Raw genomic sequence first — 22,471 nt, forward strand, 5'->3', positions numbered from 1 at the left:
AGGTTTTAAAGAGCATCTTAAGGAAGAAAGAGAGGTAGAGAGGTTTAGGGAGAGAATTCCAGAGCTTAGGGCCGAGGCAGCTGAGGGCACGGCCGCCAATGGTGGTGTGAAGGGAGTGGCGAAAGCACAAGAGGCCAGAATTGGAGGAGCAAAGCGATCTCATGGGATTGTAGAGCTGGAGGAGGTTACAGTGATAGGGAGGGATGAGGCCATGGAGGGATTTGAAAATAAGGATGAGAATTTTCAGTGTGTTATAGAAAAGGAGGACAAGAAGTCAAGAATGTCCAATGTTCTGCGTGAAGGAGCCAATGCAATTAATCTATTACCATAGTAATTCTGTCATTTTTGGACTGTCCTGCATAAAGGGGTACATTTGTCCTTAATGACACAAATGTTTTTCTTTGAAGCAGTTCAAAGTTGCAGAACTTAGACATTTTGCAGAAACATTTGTATTGGAAAAATAATGTCTGACTCATTGTGCCCTGGTCTTGGATGAACAAATCACTTTTGGGATTTATTTGAGTTATGAGCCAGCAAATTCATAGGACACAGCCCCTTTAAATGGCTATAACTTGCTTTCCATTCTTGTATATATATTAATCCCCTTCCTGTGAGATGGTTTCCTTGGTGTATTCAATCGGAAACTGTTTTGCAAGGATTAGGAAGAAGTGATCATACATTATTGTCAGGATTGTCATGACAGTAAAAATCATTAGGAAATACAGAACCAGCTGAAAACTCCAAACTGTGAATCCTCAGATTAAGCAACAGAAGTAAGCAAGAATATTTCTTACTGCATTAACATGGTGACGCTATGTCTGAATGTAATAGAATTTCATGTTACGAAATTAAAATATCGTGAACCAACATTTTAAATAAAACTTGACAGCATGTTTTTGTTTATTTAGAGAATGTTCTAGATTGACAAATGTTCTTTGGCTCCCTGCATCTGCTAATTCTGCTTGATGATAATTAGCATTAGGAAGGCCCGGGAAGTGTTTTATTGTAGTTGTTGTATCATAGAAACAAACATATTTTGGAAGCAGGAAAGATATTCGGTCCTCGAATGGTTACACGTTAAAAACAGAATGGAAATAGAACCTGCTCCATTTAACTATATGGGTCTTTAAAAGGCGAAATGCCCCCATCATTCTACAGAAGCTTGATAATATTAAATCTCTAATCATGTGTCTTTTTCATTTGACATGAATTGCCGTCTGTTGTGTTTCACAGTCGCACGTTACCAGTGGCTCAGTACTCCCTATTTGCACCGATTGGTGGGACACAATTGTTTAGAGTCTGGCCGTGTTTTTCATCACTCCATCATTGGCAGCCGTGCCTTCAGCTGTCGAGGCCCTAAGCTCTGGAATTCCCTCCCTAAACCCCTCTACCTCTTTCCTCTTTAAAGACGCTCCTTAAAACCTACCTCTTTGACCAAACTTTTGGACACCTGTCCTAATATTTCCTTATGTGGCTCGGTGTCAAATTTTGTTTGATAATCGCTCCTGTGAAGCACCTTGGGACATTTTACTATGTCAAAGGTGCTGTATAAATGCCAGTTGTTATTGTTGTGTAAACATTTGACACTGGAACTTTGGATGGACCAGAATTTGACAGCCTAGCTCATGAGTTTATTTTAAGCTTCTCCATGATATATCTTGTTTTGAGGTTCTTTGCTGTAGGTGGAGCCCAGTCTATTGTGGAATGGTTTCACCAGCAACCTACAGCATCTTGGGCACTAAATTGGGCCGTGTAGCGCCCGTTGTTTCGGCGCTACACGGCCTCCCCAACATCCAAGATGGTGTCTTGGCTGTGCATGCACGTTTCCAGTGTGACATGTGCCGGACACCATCTTGGTATAGGAGTTAGCGCAGGCGCAAATACCGAACACTGGAAGTATATAAAGTAAGGAGAAAATGGATACAGTCAGTGTGCAACGCTGATTTAAAGTGATAGGCACCATTTTGGGACTTAACACTCAACTCAACACACAGTCTTAACCCTGACCATCTGAACTTGTCTTAGAGTGCCTGGAGGACCCCCCACCAGTGCTATTGAAAGGGACTATGCAGGATTTACAGGTTAGTGGCTGGATTACTGATTCTGGCTCACAAGACATTTGTAACTGTTTTTGGAGGTCTCCTAGACCTCAATACTACGACTAGGGGGCATAGCCTAACATTTAGAGCCAGGACATGCAGGAGTGAAGTTAGGAAATGCTTCTACACGCAAAGGGTGGGAGAAGTTTGGAACGCTTTTCTGCAAACAGCAGTTGATGCTAGCTCAGTTGTGAATTCTAAATCTGAGATTGATAGATTTCTGTTAACCAAGGGTATGCAGGGATATGGGGCTAAGGCGAGTTTATGGAGTTAGGTCACAGGTCCACCATGATCTCATTTTATGGTGGAACGGGCTCGAGGGGCTAAATGCCACTGCCACTTGCTGCCTCCTGATATGCACCACCTTCTCCTGCAAGAATGTGGGATGTGTGTCTGGGTGATGAGCCTGTCATGGTTGAATAGCTGCCAGTGTGTGTGTGGCCTGTGAGTTGTGGGTGGGTGGCTTGCAACAGTTGTAATGTGTAAGGATGAGAGGAAGCATCTGATTGGAATAGTTGCGTACTGATGGAAAGAGTTTGTTGGTATGTGGGTGATGGGGGGTGTAGTGTGTGGAGCAGTGGATGCGGCCAGTGGTGCAGTTAGTAGGAGACACCACTTGACAGTTGACCTCAATAACCTTGACCACTCATGTCAAAGCATTGAACTTCTTCCTGCACTGCATCCATGTTTGTGGTGCTGTGATTCTGGCATTGACTTTGTCCCCCGCTGCCTCCCACTGCCTTTTGGAAATATGTCTGGAAGACCTCCGCAGATATAGGATGTCCCTCCTTCTGTCCACCTCTTGCACCAAGGCCTCTAATGCATCAGCAGAGAACCTTGGTGCACGCACTCTCGCAGGCCTGGTACAAACTCAGATCGGCAGATTGGTGAGATCTGTTGTGCGGATTGGAGGATGTGGGATTTAGTAGTGCGAGACCTTTATTCAATGTTTTAACATAACTCATCAGCTTGTAAACATAGGGACGGGAGCTGCATCTGTGTTTTGCATGAGCGATGTCTGATCTTCGTTCAGACTCCATGCAGAGAGCAGACTGTTATTTTCAGCAAATAACAGGTACCAGCTACCTTTAAGGGATTTTTAAGAGACAGCCTGCATTTAAGAGATTGGGGCTCCCCTGCTGGTGGAAAGTACAAATTGCATTGAATCCTCGTTCAATGCTGATTCGGAACACTGCTTGAAGGTAAGTCCTCAGGCCTCACGAAAGTCTCGTCCTGCCTGCGCAGGGGCCATTGGGCGTGGGGTAATGGCAGATCGCGCTAGCCCTGCCCAGTAATAGGCCCGATCCAATATTTCCCCCCTAATGTTTAAATCCAATTGTGAGTAGTACTTATGCATGAGTCCCTCTCTAATCGTTATGTAGCATTCTCGATCATGCTAACAAAAATAAGGGATATGAGGTTCCCAGCCCAGCCTGTGCTGTGACACAATATCGTGAGCCTGCTCCTGAAAAGCTTCAATTATTGACCTGGCTTGTTTGCAATTATCATTTAAGCTTTTTTTAAAAAATGAAATTGATGAACCTATGATTATCAAAATGGCAAATGTACAAAGAGTGGAAAATCTTTCACCTTTCGCAGCCACAATTAGCATCAATCATTCCCGGATTATCCACAGGTCAGATACAGAGTAAAGCTCCCTCTACTCTGTCCCCACCTCAGAAGGCCACTCCCTACTAAACCAGTGTGACATTTCTACCTCCCATATCCTTGTGGTCTCTTTGTATGAAATTGCCAACTTAGTATAATTTGTGCTTAATTATGGGTTGTTTTATAATGTGGTCTTGTGGGTTGAAACTATCCTAAACTTTGGTACTGTGTTTTGGGGGAGTGGGGGAGAGGTGACTGTACTCAGTGAGTACTGCTTGTACTTTCTAAAGAAAGTGTTTTGAAGATATTTCATTGAAGAGCTTTCCAGCTGGTGGAACGATGAAACTTTCATCTTTCAGTCTGGACTCAATTCAAACCCAGATCTCAGTGGAGAAGGACAATGTGTAAAGCTACTGCACCATCCAGTCCCCAAACATGAAGGCCGTTAAGATCTTAAGTCACTCTAGCAGTCATTCTATTATTTAATTATTTCTGGAAGAGTTTTCAGTCTATTTTCACTGGTTGGTATTACAATCAGATAAATTAATCAATAAAGGTATTAGATCTTGAACAACAACTTATAAATAATAGCAAGGGACCATTGAGAATTGTCAACCAGTACATTAGACCAGGCTCGGGGCACAGAGGGACGGGAAGAAAAGAGAGTTTACCCTGATGTATTGCTTCAATGTTTTAAAATAAATGTCAGAAAACTATGTTTTTTTTTAATTGCAGATCCTGTTCACCCCTTTTGATTTTTGGCTTGATCCATCATCGGCTACTAGTTTAAATTACATCATCAACTGCCTCCCCCGTTCATTGCGCAGTTGGGAGTCCATTTTGAGTGAAAATCAAGCAAAGATGTTTGGTGATTTTATGAATGCGTGTTGATCCTTCTTCCTGTATTCTTTTGGGGAGGGAGCGTGCTCAGACTGTTGTCTTTGAAAAAGAAAAAATAATCGTTGACGATTTTGAATGTTCCCCTGTGCTTCAGTGCAGGATGGAATTATCACAGCAAGTCAGAGGAGACTGTGTAAATGGAGTTTTATACTGACGCCCTTCCCGTGTGGGAAGGAGGCCTTTAGCCGAGGTCTTAGCCAAGTGTGCCAAAATAAAGGAAATAAATTAACTCAAGAATTACTTTACAGATCTTCACCATATTTCACAGGCCAAAGGCCCAGCTTCTCTTTTTAAAGTTGGTTTGGCCTTTGATGATTTTGAAACTATGAGAGAGGGGACCCATTTTGTTTCCTAATGTGTATTGACGTGTTAACAGTATCCCTTCATCAGGTGTAACATTACTGATTATGAAAGCACTCGTTTGTTTCTTTACTCGTCTCCTGGTTTGTTATGTGACTGAAGGCGTAACTAATTTTTCTTTCTTTTTTTTATATAACCCATTTCTCAGGCATCTCATACACAGAATACCGCACAGGTATAAACCATTTACTAATCTTACGAGTAGTAGTAGCTTATTGTGAAATTGTAGACAACTGTCTGAAATACTTGCAAATACACACCTTTGTAAAATTGGTACAGTGAGTTAAAATCATAGATAAAACATACTCTTTTACTTCAATGCCAGTCATAAACTCTTAATAGAATGCAAATGCTGCCCAGTAATTTTCTAACTGTAACTGCCTGATGTTAACATAATTAGCACGTTAAGAATGCTAATCCAATGAGTAAAATGCAGCTTCGTATCAATAGATATGAGAAACCATAGTAATGTTTGGAGACTGTGTTAAGTGTTGATATTCCACTGATTTAAAGGGAAATCTATTATTAACAACAGTTTATTGAAGATTCCCGTATTTTCAGAGTCCCTCCCATCCCAGTTCTGATTCATATACTGATATGATCATCTACTGTCCGGAGAAACTTTGAGCTGTGCATAACCTGAATTTAAGTTTATCTCTCTTTAAATGTCAGCATTCCCATCCTTTCCCCTCCCCCGATTATCTGCGTGTCAGTTTCAAGTCAATCCCATAATCGAAAAAGCAACCAAATAGCATGCTTGCAGCCTGGATCTGAATCACAAATGAGTTGCTGTAAAAAGGAGAAAGAAAAATATCAAAAACATTGAATTAAATAATCGTAAATTGGTTGTTATTGCAGCAATTTTAATATTGACCATAACACACCCAGAAGGAGAAGCAGCAGCATCATTTTAGAATGATTTTCCTTGTTCTCACGGTTCTGTCAGAGCTGATGTCGGTGAGCTGTGTTATATACCACAACCTTTTCATTGTCAACTCCCAGTGATTACTTATTTTTCTAAAAACAGCTTTTGTTTATTAATTCCTCTTTCTTTTTGATATTATTGTATTACCATATCTCACAGTCAGTTGCTGCCATTTCTCATATTTTCACATCCTCGTCTCCTGTACACGGACACCTTAACCTCGGTCTCCTGTTATTTACGTTTAGATACTCATTGAAAGAGAGAACTTGCATTTATATAGCGCCTTTCACCACCTCAGGACGTCCCAAACCACTTTACAGCCAATGAAGTACTTTCGAAGTGTAGTCATTGTTGTCACGTAGGCAACGCGGCAACCAATTTGCACACAGCAAGATCCCACAAACAGCAACAGATTTTATTGATGATGGTTGAGGGATAAATATTGGCCAGGAGACAGGGGAGAACTCCCCTGCTCTTCTTCAAATAGTGCCATGAGATCCTTAACATCAACCTAAGAGGGCAGACAGGGCCTCGGTTTAACGTCGCCTTCGAAAGACAGCACCTCCCGACAGTGCACTGCTCCCTCAGTATTGCCCCCCCGACAGCGCAGTGCTCCCTCGGTACAACCCCTCCGACAGTGCAAGACTCCCTCAGTACTGACCCTCCGACACTGCAGCACTCTCTCCGTACTGACCACCCGACGGTGCACTGCTCCCTCAGTATTGCCCCCCCCGACAGTGCAGTGCTCCCTCTGTACAACTCCTCCGACAATGCAGCACTCCTTCATAACTGCCCCTCCGACAGTGCAGCACTCCCTCGGTATTGCCCCTCCGACTGTGCAGCCCTGCCTCGGTACTGACCCTCCGACACTGCAGCACTCTCTCTGTACTGACCACCCAACAGTGCACTGCTCCCTCAGTATTGCCCCCCCGACAGTGCAGTGCTCCCTCTGTACAACCCCTCTGACAATGCAGCACTCCTTCATAACTGCCCCTCCGACAGTGCAGCACTCCCTCGGTATTGCCCCCCCGACTGTGCAGCACTCCCTCGGTACTGACCCTCCGACACTGCAGCACTCTCTCCGTACCGACCACCCGACAGTGCAAGACTCCCTCAGTACTGACCCTCCGACAGTGCAGCACTCCCTCGGCATTGCCCCTCCGACTGTGCAGCACTCTCTCAGTACTGCACTGGGAGTGTCAGCCTAGATTTTGTGCTCGAGTCTCTGGAGTGGGACTTGAACCCACGACCTTTCTGACTCAGAGGTGAGAGTGCTGCCCAATGAGCCACAGCTGACACCTTTAGAAGATGCTTGACTGTTTTTGGTTTATGCTAATCATTAATTCTGGTCATTATCACAATTAGCTGATTGTTTGGAGGCCTTTAATGTTTGTGAAGAAGCCACAGTCTCAGTTTTAAAACCATGCTTATACTGGCACTGGCTACAACTCAGCATTAATGCTCCCTCTCTCCAACTGAATGTTATTTCAAATAATTTTGGTGTGGCAATAAACATTTTATCATTAACCGGACAATATAGTTTTGAAGCTTGTTATTGACCCCCACAATTCCACCCCACCCCCCGTGCTGTCTCTTGCTGGAGTGTGGGTCCACCAGTGCTGGAGACTGTGGCACACACGCACACAGACACACACACACACCCCTCTGGCACCTCATTAAAGTGAGCAGTCGTCCTGTGTGAACGTAAGCAATGAGTTTGAGCTGGGTGAGAGTATCGCAGAAAACCTGATCCTCCTCCATACAGACACACAACACATACACAGACACACGCAGACACACACACAGACACGCAGACACAGACACACGACACAGACACACAACACATACATAGACACACACACACGACACAGACACACACACAAACACACAACACAGACACGTACACACCCACAGACAGACACACAACACACACACAGACACATGACACAGACACAAACACACAACACAGACACACACACACACACAACACAGACAGACACACAACACATACACAGACACACACAACACATACACACACACAAAACACACACACGCACAGACACAACACAGACAGACACACAACACATACACAGACACACACAACACATACACACACACAAAACACACACACACAGACACAGGCAGACAGACACACAGACACATGCACAACACACAACAGACACACACACATACAGACACACACAGAGACACACACAGACACACACACACAGACACAAACACACACACACTCGCAGACACACACAAACATACACACAGCCACACACACAGGCACACACACTCGCAGACACATACAACAGACACAGACATACAGACAGACCACACACGGGCACACAAACACACAGACATACACACAGATGCAGACAGACATAGACACTCAGACAGACACACACAGACATGCACACACAGACACGCATACACCCGCAGACACACACACAGACACCCACAGACAGGCACATATCCACAGACATACACACAGATACGTACACAGACACAGACAGACGCACAGACATACACACAGACACGTACACACCCACATACAGACACGCACAGACACACACCCGCACAGACACATACACACACTCGCACAGGCATGCACACACACATGCGCATAACAAACCCAGACATGCACAGACACACACACACACACACACATATCCACACTGACACACATATCCGCACTGACACACACATCCACACTGACACACACACACACACATACAGAAAACACACCCACACTTCCAGTCAGGTTGAGGATCTTTGACTGATTGTTTCCCTTTCTCTAGTCCGGGGTGTTGAGACTAAATGAATTGAGTCTAATCATTGCCATGGTAACTCAACACCAACTGGGAATTGGACCAGTTGTTAGGGCTCAGTCTAGACTGGGCAGTGTCTTCACACACTAGACCAGTGGAGGAGCTGAAATGTATTTGTTTCATCAAAGTGTCAGGGAAAAGTAGGGGCAGACTGAGAATATCAGTAAATCAGTTGTTTACCCTGTCATTCTCAGTTTTCAACTGGCTTTTTAGGACTCATATTCATTAAGGATGAGTTATTAGAAGGAAATTTGTTTCGCCACCTACCATTGTCTATTTTCACTCTGCAATCCCAGCCTCTACAGGTACAAAAACTGCAGATAAAAGGCCAATCATCTCCAGAAGTAAAGCAGATGTCACATAGTTCAAGACAACACAATTGAACCAAGAGTCCATTATCTTCATGTTTGGACAGAGGATTGACAATGTACAAGCCTGCCCATCCTCCGGTACCTAACCACACAGAAACAGCTGTCCCCGCTAAATCCAGAGGGTCCTGTGAGATCAACACTCCACTAAAGTGTGCGCACAGTGTTCCTGAAAACAAGAGAAATGATCATATTTTATAATGTTTTTCTTACAAGGTGGTGCTTCTTGTATATAACGTCGCGGGGAGTGTTGGGGTGAAAGTCTCTTCCTGTTGCCTGTTACTTTTTTTTGGGTTGTTACTGAGACACTTTTGTAACGGACCTGTAAGTAATATTGGTTGCTAACTTTGGAGGTGCAGTTCTTATCTTTTTTGACTATATACTCCTGGGAACTTTTTTTTGAGTACAGCTTCTGAAAATAGTAGATATTTTTGGGGAGAGTAGGGATTCTCCGTTAGTAAATTGAAAAGCCTTACGAGCTAAATCTTTGCACGTCCCTAACCAGCTCCTGAATCCAACACTAATGCACTCCTCAGAGTTCATTTTAGTTATTACATTACACCTGCATCAATGGACTGATTTGTTACAGTATTCAAGAGCACCAAATTGAGTAAATGTCAATATAAATGTATTAGATGAAACTAGCTGTACTGCTGACAAAGGGAAGGGGACATGGAGCAGCAGCAGAATCCTACGCAGTAATAGCCCATCTCAGCACATCACAAAGCCAACTAGAGTTGAAGACTGGGACAAGGTGTAATCTAATTCAAATATCATTTGAAATCTGACCTGCAAAGAGCTTTAGGAAGTATTATATCAATCCCACCTTTAGGTTTTAAGGGTTTATCTTTCAAAGTCCATCTAGGGATATCACAAGATGATTTTTATATCGATGGTGCAATAATTACCTTGTAGGAAATCACAATATTCCAACAATTTCCAATAACTTTCCTGCATTAAGTGCCGTTCGTGCCTTGTTTTCCTTTCTAGGCCATTCTTATGTCTAGATTCAGCTTCATGATGTAACACACTTGTGCACCATTGCGATTTATTATCAAACCCAGAAAGGGAGTCCATTTTGCTGATGTTTCAGCTCTATATTGTTGGAATCGGTAGATTTGTGTTGTGCTTGGAATCTTTTCCCAGGACAGATGTGGTATATTTATCATGACATGGGTAAATATTGGACAATATTAAACAGACATGGGGATATTGTTACACAGAACAAGGCACAGCTGGAAGTGAGTTAGAAGGCTATAATTCAATCAGGTGAGATCATAAGTAGATGAGGAATGCCAGTGTGCTTTACACGTGATACTTCATCCTCACGATATTGCTGGTGCCTGAACACCTTTTTTTGTAACAGACTACACAGTTTAACTTTTAAAATTTGTTTTACTTGGATTACAGTGGAACTACTAACATGTAAAGCTTATTAGGTTGAGTGAACGATGAATTCACTGAGTGCAGATTAGAAAAGTTGTGATGTAAGCAAGTGCAAGTGTATTGATTATGTGACTGATAGAAATCCATAATATTTAAGTATGAGTCAGCACCTTCAGTGAGATGTGGAGTTGTTCACTGCTTTCTCTATGTCGTATGCCCATATATCTAAACTATGCAGTGTGTATGTTGTATGTTAAGCCCATATTACAATCTAAACTGGTTGCACTTAAGTACCTTAGGTTGATTGAACAATTTGACATCTTTGAATCATTCCATGACAGGTTAAATATGCAAACTATACAATCCAATAAAACAAATCCACATTATTTAATTATCAACCCAAAAAATAACAAGCAGAAGTCAAAATGACATCTATAATAATTGAACCAAGGCCTATAATATTAAAAGTTCTCAAAAGCATGACGGACTGGAGGGAAAGGATACCCAGGAGGTTTGTTGTCTCTTCGTAGAGTCTTGGTACAGCTGTGCAGTTTGTTAGAATTGAGACAGGGTTCGAGCAAGCTTCAGCTGTCTTCAAAATCATGCTTCACACATTTGGGATATATTTTTTAAACTATAGGCGTCATGGAGATAATCACATTTTAATTATAGAGCTGACTTTCCCCTTCCCTTATTTTTAAAAATGCTTTTTCCCTTTTAACATACAGACCAGATATTGTGTTTTTACACGTGTTGTCATGTGTTTTTACACGTGTTGTCATGTGTTTTTACACGTGTTGTCATGTGTTTGTCTCCAATCCTTCAGTAGGCAGGGCCAGAATTAAATATTATGTTGTTTTATTTCTCAGACAGCAACTGAACATACAGAGCAACAGTTATCAATAGTCTCACTTAATTTAACCAGTACAACTTGTCTGTACATAATACAAAGTAGTGAACATGCTATGCATCCCCACATCAGTGGGTCGTCTAACTACCCTGCTGCTCCTACCCTTCAGAATCTGGGTGAAAGACTACCCTACAGCTTTCTGCTTAGAAACCTGACTGTCAGTGTGTGTTTCCATCCCTATTTTTGCTCCATGTTCACAACCAGAGTTGGGGGGGCATGTCATACAACCCCTACTGAACACCTGGGATTAGGGACTTCCCAACACAGTGGGTGTGAGATGTTTATCAATTATGATTATCAATGAATTGTTAGTTTTTGGTCCTTGTTTAGACAATCTCAATGCCTATCTCATTAGCATTTTAACCGCCGTTTATCTCAGTGCGCTTTTTCAACTTGTGTGACTGCACTTTGCTTTAAAAACCCAACATTTGAATGTAACTCGTTTCCAAATCCTTTCTGTGGAAAAATGGTCAAAAAAGCCCAAAAGGTGACAGCCTGACAGAATCAGTGATCAGGCAACTTGTTCTAACGTGCTGCCTATGGCTTTCAGTAGCTGCTTAGAACAGTGCAAATCAACTATCCTTCTGATTCTCCCTCCTTTCCTGTAGGGAAATACCTCTCCTCCATTCACCAACTATTACAGACTATTCCGGCTGAGATTGGGAACTTACTGTGTGGGGAATTTGTGGGAGATAACTCACCTCTTAAACCTCAAAGTAGTGAGAGAGTTTGCAGCAATTTTGAACACAACATATGGTGACTGTTCGATACACTTTCTATATTTTGCTTTAAGGTTATTCTCATACTCTAATATCTAAAGAATGGGAGTTGGTAAAGAGTCAGTAGAGTTCTTTATGTACACTTTTCATTGCCCATGGTATTTGTAAACCTCGATATTTATTAAGTTCTGCTACAGGTTAGAACTCTAGGACTGGTGTAAAAGTAGAATGTATTGACCAGACTCCTTCTTACTCTTTCCAGGCACAGTGCAAATATAAACCTGCATCGTAAGCTGTTGACCAAAGAACTGGATGAAATGGGGATGGATCCGGCTCCACCTCTCGCCAAGGATCTCCGCGAGGAATTCTTGGCCAAGATCTACGGTGGGCAGCATGGAATCGGACTGGACATGAGGGACGAAGCCAATTCACCAGCTGGAACAGAAGATTCTCACACCAATGGCTATGGACGGGTCACAGCAGATGATTACATGGTGCTGGACCTCAGCACTACATCTAGCGTCCAGTCCAGCAGTAGCATCCACTCCTCGCGGGAATCAGAGGTGGGGAGTGATGAGGGGATCCTGCTGGAGGAGATGGATGGGGCCAGCGACAGTGGTGAATCCACTCACAGAGCGGAGGCCCAGCCACAAGCTGCCGGTTCCAGTAACGAAGTCCTAGATTCCTCCATACTGCAGGCAGCATCAACTAGCAATGGTGGAATCATGTGTATTATCTGCCACAAAATGTACAGCAACAAGGGGACTCTGAGGGTGCACTACAAGACTGTGCATCTCCGTGAAATGCACAAGTGCAAGGTTCCTGGTTGCAACATGATGTTCTCCTCTCTGCGTAGCCGGAATCGGCACAGCCAGAACCCTAATCTACACAAAAACGTTCCCTTCGCCTCCATAGATTAATGCAGGCCAATACTCCAGGTAACCCCCTAACCTTTGCAAACTGCCGGGCCTTTTTGACATCAGGTGCTTTCTCTGCAGTTTTGCTCTCCGACCTGGGGTTTGGACACAAGGAGCGATTGTGTCAGCTCAATAGATTGAAACCCCTGCTCTTGTTAAAACGCTCACGCTTAATTCATCTCCAAAGAGACAATTTGAACAATCTTGTGACTGTTGCCTGCGAAAAAAAAAGTACTTTCTTGTTGTCTTTGTGTACTTAACTACTTGTCAGCTTTTGAAAGAAACTTTGATTGAGCATGGCGGCTTATTTTGTAAATACTGTACCCTTGAAAGGCCTATGATGTGAATCTATTATACTGTCATCCTGATAAAGCCAAGGCCCTCTTTTTATAATATTTGTAGTTTGAGAAATATTCCTCTAAAATCAGTGACATGGAACTTATAAAGTAAAATTCAAACTTCTCTTTTAATTTGTCAGATAACCATCATATTTGGAATCAATGTATTTGTCTTCTGTGCAGATTTTGCGCCACTTTGTAGCCTTGTCCTTTACTTCCATAAGGGGGCATAACATTAAAATTAGAGCTGGGCCGTTCAGGGGTAATGTCAGGAAACACTTCTTCACACAAAGTGTAGTGGAAATCTGGAACTCTCTCCCCCAAAAAGCTGTGGATGCTGGGGGTTAATTGAAAATTTCAAAACTGAGATTGATAGATTTTTGTTAGGCAAGGGTATTAAGGGTTACGGAACCAAGGCGGGTAGATGGAGATGAGAAGCAGTTCAGTCGTGATCCAATTGAATGGCGTAATAGACTCGAGGAACTGAATGGCCTCCTCCTGTTCCTATGTTCCAAAGTATCAATCTCATGAGTCAAACTGGCATGGACGTGATGGGCTGAATGGCCTCCTTCTGTGCTGTAACTTTCTATGATTCAATGAAATCAGTAGCTTTTTCAGTTGTCATCATGTCACTGTTTATAAACTAGAGGAGGTGACCTGACCATCCTATGAATTTAATGATTATATTAAGTTTTATCAGCTGCACGATGGCTCTTTCCCTAAAAGCCAGGTAAATCCCACTAAGGTGTCCTATCTCTGTAACCTTCTCCAGCCCTGTAACCCTCTGAGATTTCTGCACTCCTCCAATTCTTGCCCCTTGAGCATCTCCAATTTTAATCACCCCTCTATTGGCGGCCATGGCTTCAGTTGCCTAGGCCCTAAGCTCTGGAATTCCCTCCCTAAACCTCCCTACCTCTCCCTCCTCCTTTAAGACGCTCCTTAAAACCTACTTCTTTGACCAAGCTTTTGGTCACCTCTCCTAATATCTCCTTATGTGACTCGGTGTTAAATTTTGTTTGATAATCGCTCCTGTGGAGCACCTTGTGATGTTTTACTATGTTAAAGGTGCTTTATAAATGCAAGTTGTTGTTATTACATCTCCACTCAGGCTCAGAGGCCAGCATTAGGAGCAGTTTATTTTCAGGCTTAGGGCATTAGTATATCCCAGTATTCTCTGATTTTTGGGATATCTAAGGTACAGAGGATAGTGCTGATACAGCCACACCTGGTGATACATCTGGCTATTCCCATACATACTGGTCCTTCTTGCTTCTTCCAAACACCGAAGGCTGTTATTGGTTGCATTGGGCTTTTTTCTCTGCACAAGATACAGGAAAATGATGAGATAGGAAATCACAATGACACTTGATACTTTTATTACTCAGTGGCCAGTATTAGACCACTATATGGCTGGGGCAGATACGTACTATCCAACTGGAAAACACAGGCAAGGCCCATTACACTCCGCTGTTACACCACTAAACCTTCTTTCATTTTGTAGGATGTGAACTGTATCGTTATGGTCACTAACTCGGTCCAATCAGAGCAAGCTATATACTCACCAATTTATGGCCATTTGCCCCATTTGGCTAATCTTTGCACTGAAATTAAAAGAGAGCACCCCTGAAATTCTAATAGGACAATGAATCTCTAGCCAGATTCTAAACTTTTCTAACATGTGTTTAACAATACTAGGGTACCAATGACAAGGAATTCTGAAGGTTAGCAGTTATGCCTCTTGTTTATGGCTCTTCTCATTTCAAAAATGTTTCTTTCAAAAAAATACCTGGTCATTGTGTTTTACTATTTTTTATAAACCATACAAATCATCAAACTTTTCAGCAAATGACCCAAAAGCAGACACTGGGCAGAAATATAGAAATTTTTATAGCTTTGACTACAAACACTTGACAGCTGGAATATTCTGAATAACTCATTCACATAAAAAAGTAAATCACAAAATAGGAAATATTCTGGTATTTCCATTTGGCTCTAGCTCCACATGAATGTTACACTGGAGCAGATACCAGAGTTCAGGTTCCCATCCCAAAGGCACTAGAGATGGCAAAACAACAACTTGCATTTATATAACGCCTTTAAAGTAGTAAAGTAACCCGAGGTGCTTCACAGGAGCAATTATCAAACAAAATTTGATGTTACTAATTAAAACATTAGGATTTTTGTTTAAGAACAGGAAGAGGTCATTAATCCAACAAACTTGCCTCTTTTTGCCACCTTTCGACCCTACCAACCTCAGCAAATACCTTAATCCCTCCTCACACCAGAAATGCACCAATTGTTTTGAACCCATTTCGATTATTCACTTCAATTGCTGTCCCTGATGACTTAGAAAGAAAGAAAGACTTGCGCCTTTCTTGACCTCAGGACGTTCCAAGTGCTTTACAGCCAGTGAAGTACTTTTGAAGTGCAGCCACTGTTGTAATGTAGGAAATGGGCAGCCAATTTGTGCACAGCAAGATCCCACAAACAGCAATGTGATAATAACCAGACAATCTGTTTTAGTGGTATTTCTCAACTCTATTATCCTAGGGGTGTAAACGTTCAACCCGATTTTCTGTCTAACTTCCAACTTCCTATTTTATAACTTGTGTCCCTGATATTTAATTGCTGTGGATAATTTCACCATTATGTGTGAGCACATCTTTAAAAAATAGTTTCACTACTTAAATCTAAAATTAAAGGTACTTATTTAGTCAAAACAGTCACAAATCAATTTAAAGGAATATAGAACTAAAGGATGAGCACATTGATAGTAAATGATGGCTGGGGGAACCAGTAATTGCAGAGTCCTCTACACTACCAGCTAACACAAGAGGAATGTTTTCTTAAATAAACTCTAAATATGGCAAAATAAGGCCTTTGGCTCGTCAGTATTACACTATTATTGATGGTTGTTAGCTTTTTTTTAATGTCCTAGCGTAAGATCTTGTTGGGGGGGGGGGGCTTTTGTTAGTGATGGTGAGGAGGATGTGAAAGGAAGACTTTGTTTGCTTGACAGTTTGTTTCGTTTTATGTTCGCTTTTACAAGCTCTTTTTTCTTTTCTTTTTTTTCCTATTATTTTTAAAAATAAGGTGAAACACGGCTTGTTTAACTACTTGCTAGAAATTGCGACAGGGATCTGCTGGCATGCCTCAGCATCCTGTCTGAAAAAACAAATAGTGTGTCTCTCGTAGTAGTACATGAATCCAGTCACGTAACTTTTCAACACTACATGGTGATGTGCGTCATTTTATACATTTTTCTTTCTTGGCTACCATCCTCACCCTTTTTTAAAAAGGTGACCCCACTACAGGAGGGCCATTCGGTTCCAAAAGATAGCCCCCATCGTGGCCAGCTCACACTCTGGTGAAAAGCAATGCTAAGAAAGCTGAAGTATTACTTTTTTACAGACTTAAAAAAACTGCTGACTTTGCACAGATTCTGAAAAGAAGGTGATCTTAAGCTGTAAATAGGACCCTGTTTTTTTTATTGCCGGGATTACAATTGCTCAAATACTGATAACAAATATTTGGCTGCAAAAAAAAAATCAAAATTCTGAATCCTTCAGGCACTGAATGTACCAAGTACTGAAAGGCTTAAAAACCCAAATGTTTTGCACACAGAATGCTCGATTACAGAACACGTCTTTTGGAAGATGTAGAGAAGTTTAGGGTCATTCTCCAGCAAAGATGATCACAGTGTGACCATTAGATAACTCACAATGAGCTGTTTCTGTACTGCTGTCTCTAGGAGCCTTATGTTCTAATGGGTAGCATTCACCAGAGAGGATGTTTTCAAATCATTTCTTTCTTAATGACGGAGCCATAAGAAATGTTTTTTTGGTGGAGTTTGTGGTATAACACACAGTGTTACAATTAAAGAGTGTTGTAGATTGAAATCTATATTATGTGAACATTTAGAGCATGCAACTGAACTGAACTATGAAGAAATAAGGTAAAGTTTTGCATTACCAAATGTTGAAAGTGTAATAGGAGAGCCCCAATAGCTGACTTGAAAATGGAGAATGACCCTTAAATAAAAGAACCCCTGAGCTGATCTTAATTCATAGTACTTTGACTTTCAAAGCCCCAGTGTGATCTTTATTTATCATTTATAACAATAAATATACAGACTAAATTCAGATTTGCATTAATCTGGTTAGTTTGTGCAAATAACAGCTTCAAAAAGAGAGAAGTTTGTAGGTGATGATAGAACTGATGGCGCACCACTGACAGCTGGCCTCTTCCAGAAACTGTCCACATACCCTCAGCACTGGTTGGACGGCACTGGTGGGGCTTTGAACTGCAAACTACTATCAAGTTCCAGAGGTTTGGTACAAAAACTGACTACTTCAACGCTCAGAAAGTTAACGATTATAGTCTTAGTGAATAGCATGCACTCTTAGTCTTAAAATCAGCAAGTTTATTCTGGTCAGGTCTCTGACCTCACACGGGAGAGGGTGGATTTGTTTGAGATCATTTTTTTTTGAAGAGTTGGAAAGGAAGAGACATTTTCTACCTGAAAAAAAGGAAACTTTAAAAGGCACCAGCGTCGGAAGCACTTACACAGTCATGACTGAGCAATCCTGTTGACCGAAGAGGACCAGTATTATCCCGAGATATAAAGAACATTATCAGTCATTCAAATTTGTTATTCTCATTTGGTGCTTTATATAATGCGGTCAGAAAGGAGATTTTCCTCCTCCTCTCCTGCCCCCAAAATAACTTTTTTCCGTTATGATATTACTTTGTTACATGTCCTCCGAGTTTTTGAATCACACTGACCGCATTACTTACCACATAGTATTGTATGAAGACTGACTTTTATTCCGGCTTTGCATGCAGCCAAACAATGGGTGTGTCTGTCTGTTAGAATCATCATCAAGTGCATTTTACCTGGAGAAAGGTGAAATTCAGCAACACTAATGTAATTCTTAAACACTTGATTATTTCACAGTTTAAAAGTTGTTTTTTTTCCGTGTAGAAAACAAATTCGCGTTGTTTTTCTGCTGTTTCATTTCGGTGCTTGGACTGTGTTTTTTTTATAAAATTACTCCTGCATTTTTAAATGTTAACTTTTTTTTGTATTTGCACAAAATCTTTCGCTTTGGTCAATTTGCCAAAGATTGTGGACTTGGAATCTTCTGCTTCAGTCAGCTGATTCCTTGCAGTATTGTGGGTTTTTCAACTATTTCTCAACAATCTAATGTTAAAAAAGACAAATACTGTATTGAGGAAGAGTGGTCGTTTAATACGTATTCTACAAGAGCAAGTTCTGAACAAACTGGGGAATATGATGCTGGAATGTTGGAGGTACTTAGTATTTCCTGTCATTTAGCCCCAATTCTAATTATTCACATGTCACTTTATCGCTTTCAAAGATGCGAGTGTTGATGGCAAGATTCTGACACATAATAACATCCCCCCTCCTCCCCTCAGCTCTTCCATGTACTTATCCAGCGAGCCCTACAGGGACACAGACTAATAGTGTACACTTAAGTTCAGCACGCGGCCATCAAGTATAAGAGGATGTGTAATTGCCTGTTTATCGTATGTGAAGGGAAAATTGAGTACAGGAATTCAGCCTGTCCCTGAGTTCACTGATGCGTGCATCTGCAATGCGGTGAGCGATCGGAGGTCCCAGCTCGAAGTTTGGGGCCCTGTCTCTCTGCAACCCAGGGCTGCCAGAGCTGCTCTTGGCTGATCGCAGACAGACAGTAACAAGATGACTTGTTAGGCCAGGCTCAGCGGAGAAATGCTGCGGCTGACAGCCCTTGACTGAGTTTAAAGCTGCAGTGGATTAGAGTTCAGAATGATAGGGTGTTCAGACCTGACGTGTCCAATGCGGAACACAGTCGATTGGAGTTTATTGTGAAGCGATGCTCCCCTTGCCCAGGGTTACCTGACCAAAGTGGGTGTGTTAGTGTGCTATACACGGTCATGCAGGCAACCCAACAGTGGGTACATTAGGCTAGAAATTTGTCCTTGTGGTAAGACGAGGTACAAACAGTGCTGCTCCATTTAAACTTCACAAACAGCAAAGCAAATGTATTTTTAAAAGGGAACAATAAAGACTGAATTTGAAATGGGGCAGAGCAGCCTCTCCTGGAATGATTGTGGTCAGTGCCGATACACCAGCTAACTCGATGCTATTGACATTTCAGAATCCACCTATTGTCCAACACTGATAACAAGCCTGATGTCACACTCCTACATCAGAGAGTTTCTGAACTCTGACTGAAAGTCTGGAATTGACTTTAATTAATTCCACATCTGGATTTTTTTTTAAAGAGACTGTGTTCAGTAACTTTTCTTTCTGCGGTGAGCCACAACACTATTACTGCCATTCTGTGCAGCAGAATGTGCAGTCCAAGGCTGGAACATACACCGAGTAACAGAGTTATTAATATCAGCACGGCAAGAACCCAATATGCCCCACCTAATCCCATAAATGCTTCTGCGGTGTCAGTAGTTCCGGTGGGGTTATTGCCACTCGATGCTAAACCATCACATCTTTGAGGCCTGCCTCAGACTCCCAGATAACATAAACAAAGGCACTCCTGCATGGCAGTATAAAGAGTTCACTTAACACCCACATTCTGTTCCAGTGTCTTTAAATTATTCACTGTGATGCATTTCAATTCTTTTGCTTTCTGTACAGCTACTCTCTCCCAACAAACACCAGACTTCTTAAAATATGTTTTTTTTTGCTAAACTTACTAAAAATAAACTTTAAAAAAGCGACTCCTAATAACTTATAAGTCTGTATTCTACACGTTGTAGTATTAAGTGTTTCTCAGATATATTATACAACTATGAATCTAGTGCAATTATTTTTAGGCAAGTAATTGTTTATGTATTTTCTGGAAAATGGTTCCCCGACTGATGTGCTTACAGATGTGATGAGTAGGACAGGGCCTGCACTAACACACTCCATCAAGTTTTACTTTTTTTCAAAAAATGTAATTTTAGACACATACAAGTTGGTGATGAAGAAAATCCATTGCTATTATTGGCTGCAATTTAAGAATTGTTACAGCGTTTTTTAAAAAAAGAAAATTCAAAAAGTACCATTGGTTCCTTTCCAGGAAGTTTTCATTGTAATTCTCTCTTTTTTAAAATTATTTTTTCAGTTTGTTTGCTTCTTTGTGAAAGTTAATGCACTGCTTCTAATGATTGTGTAGCCACAGTATGCTCTACAAAGTATAGCTGTACCTGGGGAATTGAAAAGCCTGCTTCACTTTGATCTAATAATCATGACATTGGTAGTTTCATAAATACTGTATGTACCGAAAACAAAACAAGTTTTTTCCATTTAGTAGTTTGGAGAAGAGAAAAAGTCCTCTTTTTATTTGAAATTGTTTTCCTTGTACTTTCTGTACTATATACTGTCTCTGGTTTTTTGCATAAAATGCATAAGGGTTTGGGATGTAAATGGAATTTTATTCATATTTTGTCCAAATACCTCTTGTAATTTGTATCAGAATTCTTGTACAATTTTTATATTAAAGATTTATCAGTCACTGGCAAATGTGTCCCTTTCTTTAAAAAGATAGAAAAATCTTTCCGAAATGTAATTGCCATCTGAGCCAGAAACCCTGTACACATTTAATTCCTCGAGGTTCCTCAAAACAGATGCTTTAGTGATGTCTGCATATGTTTCAGATTCCTGGGCTAAAATGTTATAGACACCTGATTCCCGAGCTAAGATGAAACGTGATGGAGTCTAATAGGTACCTGCTTCAGGAGACTCTCGCTGTACATACATTGAGTTTATGTTGGTTATCTTTTGCCCATTACCCCTGATATTCCTATCGTTAGCCTAAGGTCCCGGTGCATTTCTTTCACTGTTAGGGTCCGACCAATGAGGCCATTTTGGCAAGACGATAAACATATTTAAAAATCACTACAATGCAGCACTTGTGAGTGCACTGGAACATTTGCTTAAAAGATAATGGTGGAACTTAACTCATTAAAGTCGTTAATCATTAAAACAAAAGAGGCAAATATCCGACATTGAGCCCAAATATGCCGCTCAAAAAATTCTATAGGATCTGCTGGCATGTGGACAAGTTTATAATTCGGCTTACATGCTTGGTCCAAATTTTATATTCCCAATAATCCTCACATGGATTTGTTGAGTCTTCTTATCTTGTTGAATAAACAGAGGAGTTCCATATGGTTAGTACACTAGTGCTTTAAAATTAGTAGTCTGCATGATAAAATTCATAATCCTACCCACTTTGTGATAAAATTCATAATCCTACCCACTTTGTGATAAATTATAATTAATCCACATGAAAAAAAGAACGGAATTACAGAATGTGATCCCAAAAATATCAGTAAAAATTCCAGAATACCCGTGTAATAAAAACCAAATTGGACTTATTCAGTCACCATAAATGGACAGAATCACGGAGTGCAAACCTCATTACACTGGTAAAAATCCTGAAATTCCAATATAATAAAAACAAAATTTGACTAAGTCACTAAATCAACTGCTCTGATTTAGGGTTGTGTATATTTTACTGGAGGTAATAAGTACATAAAATGCACACACAGTCACATTTAAACTTCCTTGATCACAAACTAAATCAAAGTAAAAGTTTAATCAGTTTGCATTATTACTGACGGGAAATGCTGCCAATTGGGACGTCACACGTGTAATTAGCCACCGCAAACACAGAGTGAGCTTTTATGACAGCAATAGTTTAGCAACAGGGAATGACCTCTCCTAACCTCAGCCGCTTAGCAAACGCACAGACTCACTGCAGACTGGCACTCGACCAGCGTGTTCCAATTTAGGGCATGTTGTAAAGTCAGAAAACAAAGCTTTATTAAAATGTTACACAAGCATATTTTCAATTCACAATTTTAATGCACACTGGGTACTTTTGGTAACATTTGGCCTGCTTTTTTGAGAGTCCATCAAGACTGTTTTTACAAGGTGCTGCCATGAACACTTTAGTTTAATTTAAGGCAATTTACATGCACATACTACACATAGAAATTCCGTATCAGATTGATCTGATTAATGCCTTCTGTGTTGAAAAGAACAGAGTTGGTTCCGGCAGTAAGTCACCTCTCGTGACCCGTTAAAGAAATCA

General features: G+C 41.2%; 1 protein-coding gene across 4 annotated transcripts in view; it reads left to right on the plus strand.

The window, feature by feature from the left end:
• bnc2 (basonuclin zinc finger protein 2) overlaps nt 1-20,887 on the plus strand; it is a 539,145-nt gene extending 518,258 nt beyond the window's left edge. For 3 of the 4 annotated variants that reach the window (XM_067983466.1, XM_067983469.1, XM_067983470.1), the window contains 2 exons: nt 5,116-5,142; nt 12,372-20,887. In XM_067983466.1, the coding sequence (XP_067839567.1) occupies nt 5,116-5,142; nt 12,372-13,029 (685 nt within the window). In that variant the 3' untranslated portion in view covers nt 13,030-20,887. The remainder of the gene's footprint in view (nt 1-5,115; nt 5,143-12,371) is intronic. The other variant, XM_067983467.1, reaches the window with a different exon arrangement.
• Nucleotides 20,888-22,471: the final 1,584 nt, after the last annotated feature.

The sequence above is a fragment of the Heptranchias perlo genome, chromosome 4, assembly GCF_035084215.1.
Source record: "Heptranchias perlo isolate sHepPer1 chromosome 4, sHepPer1.hap1, whole genome shotgun sequence".
Lineage (NCBI taxonomy): Eukaryota > Metazoa > Chordata > Chondrichthyes > Hexanchiformes > Hexanchidae > Heptranchias > Heptranchias perlo.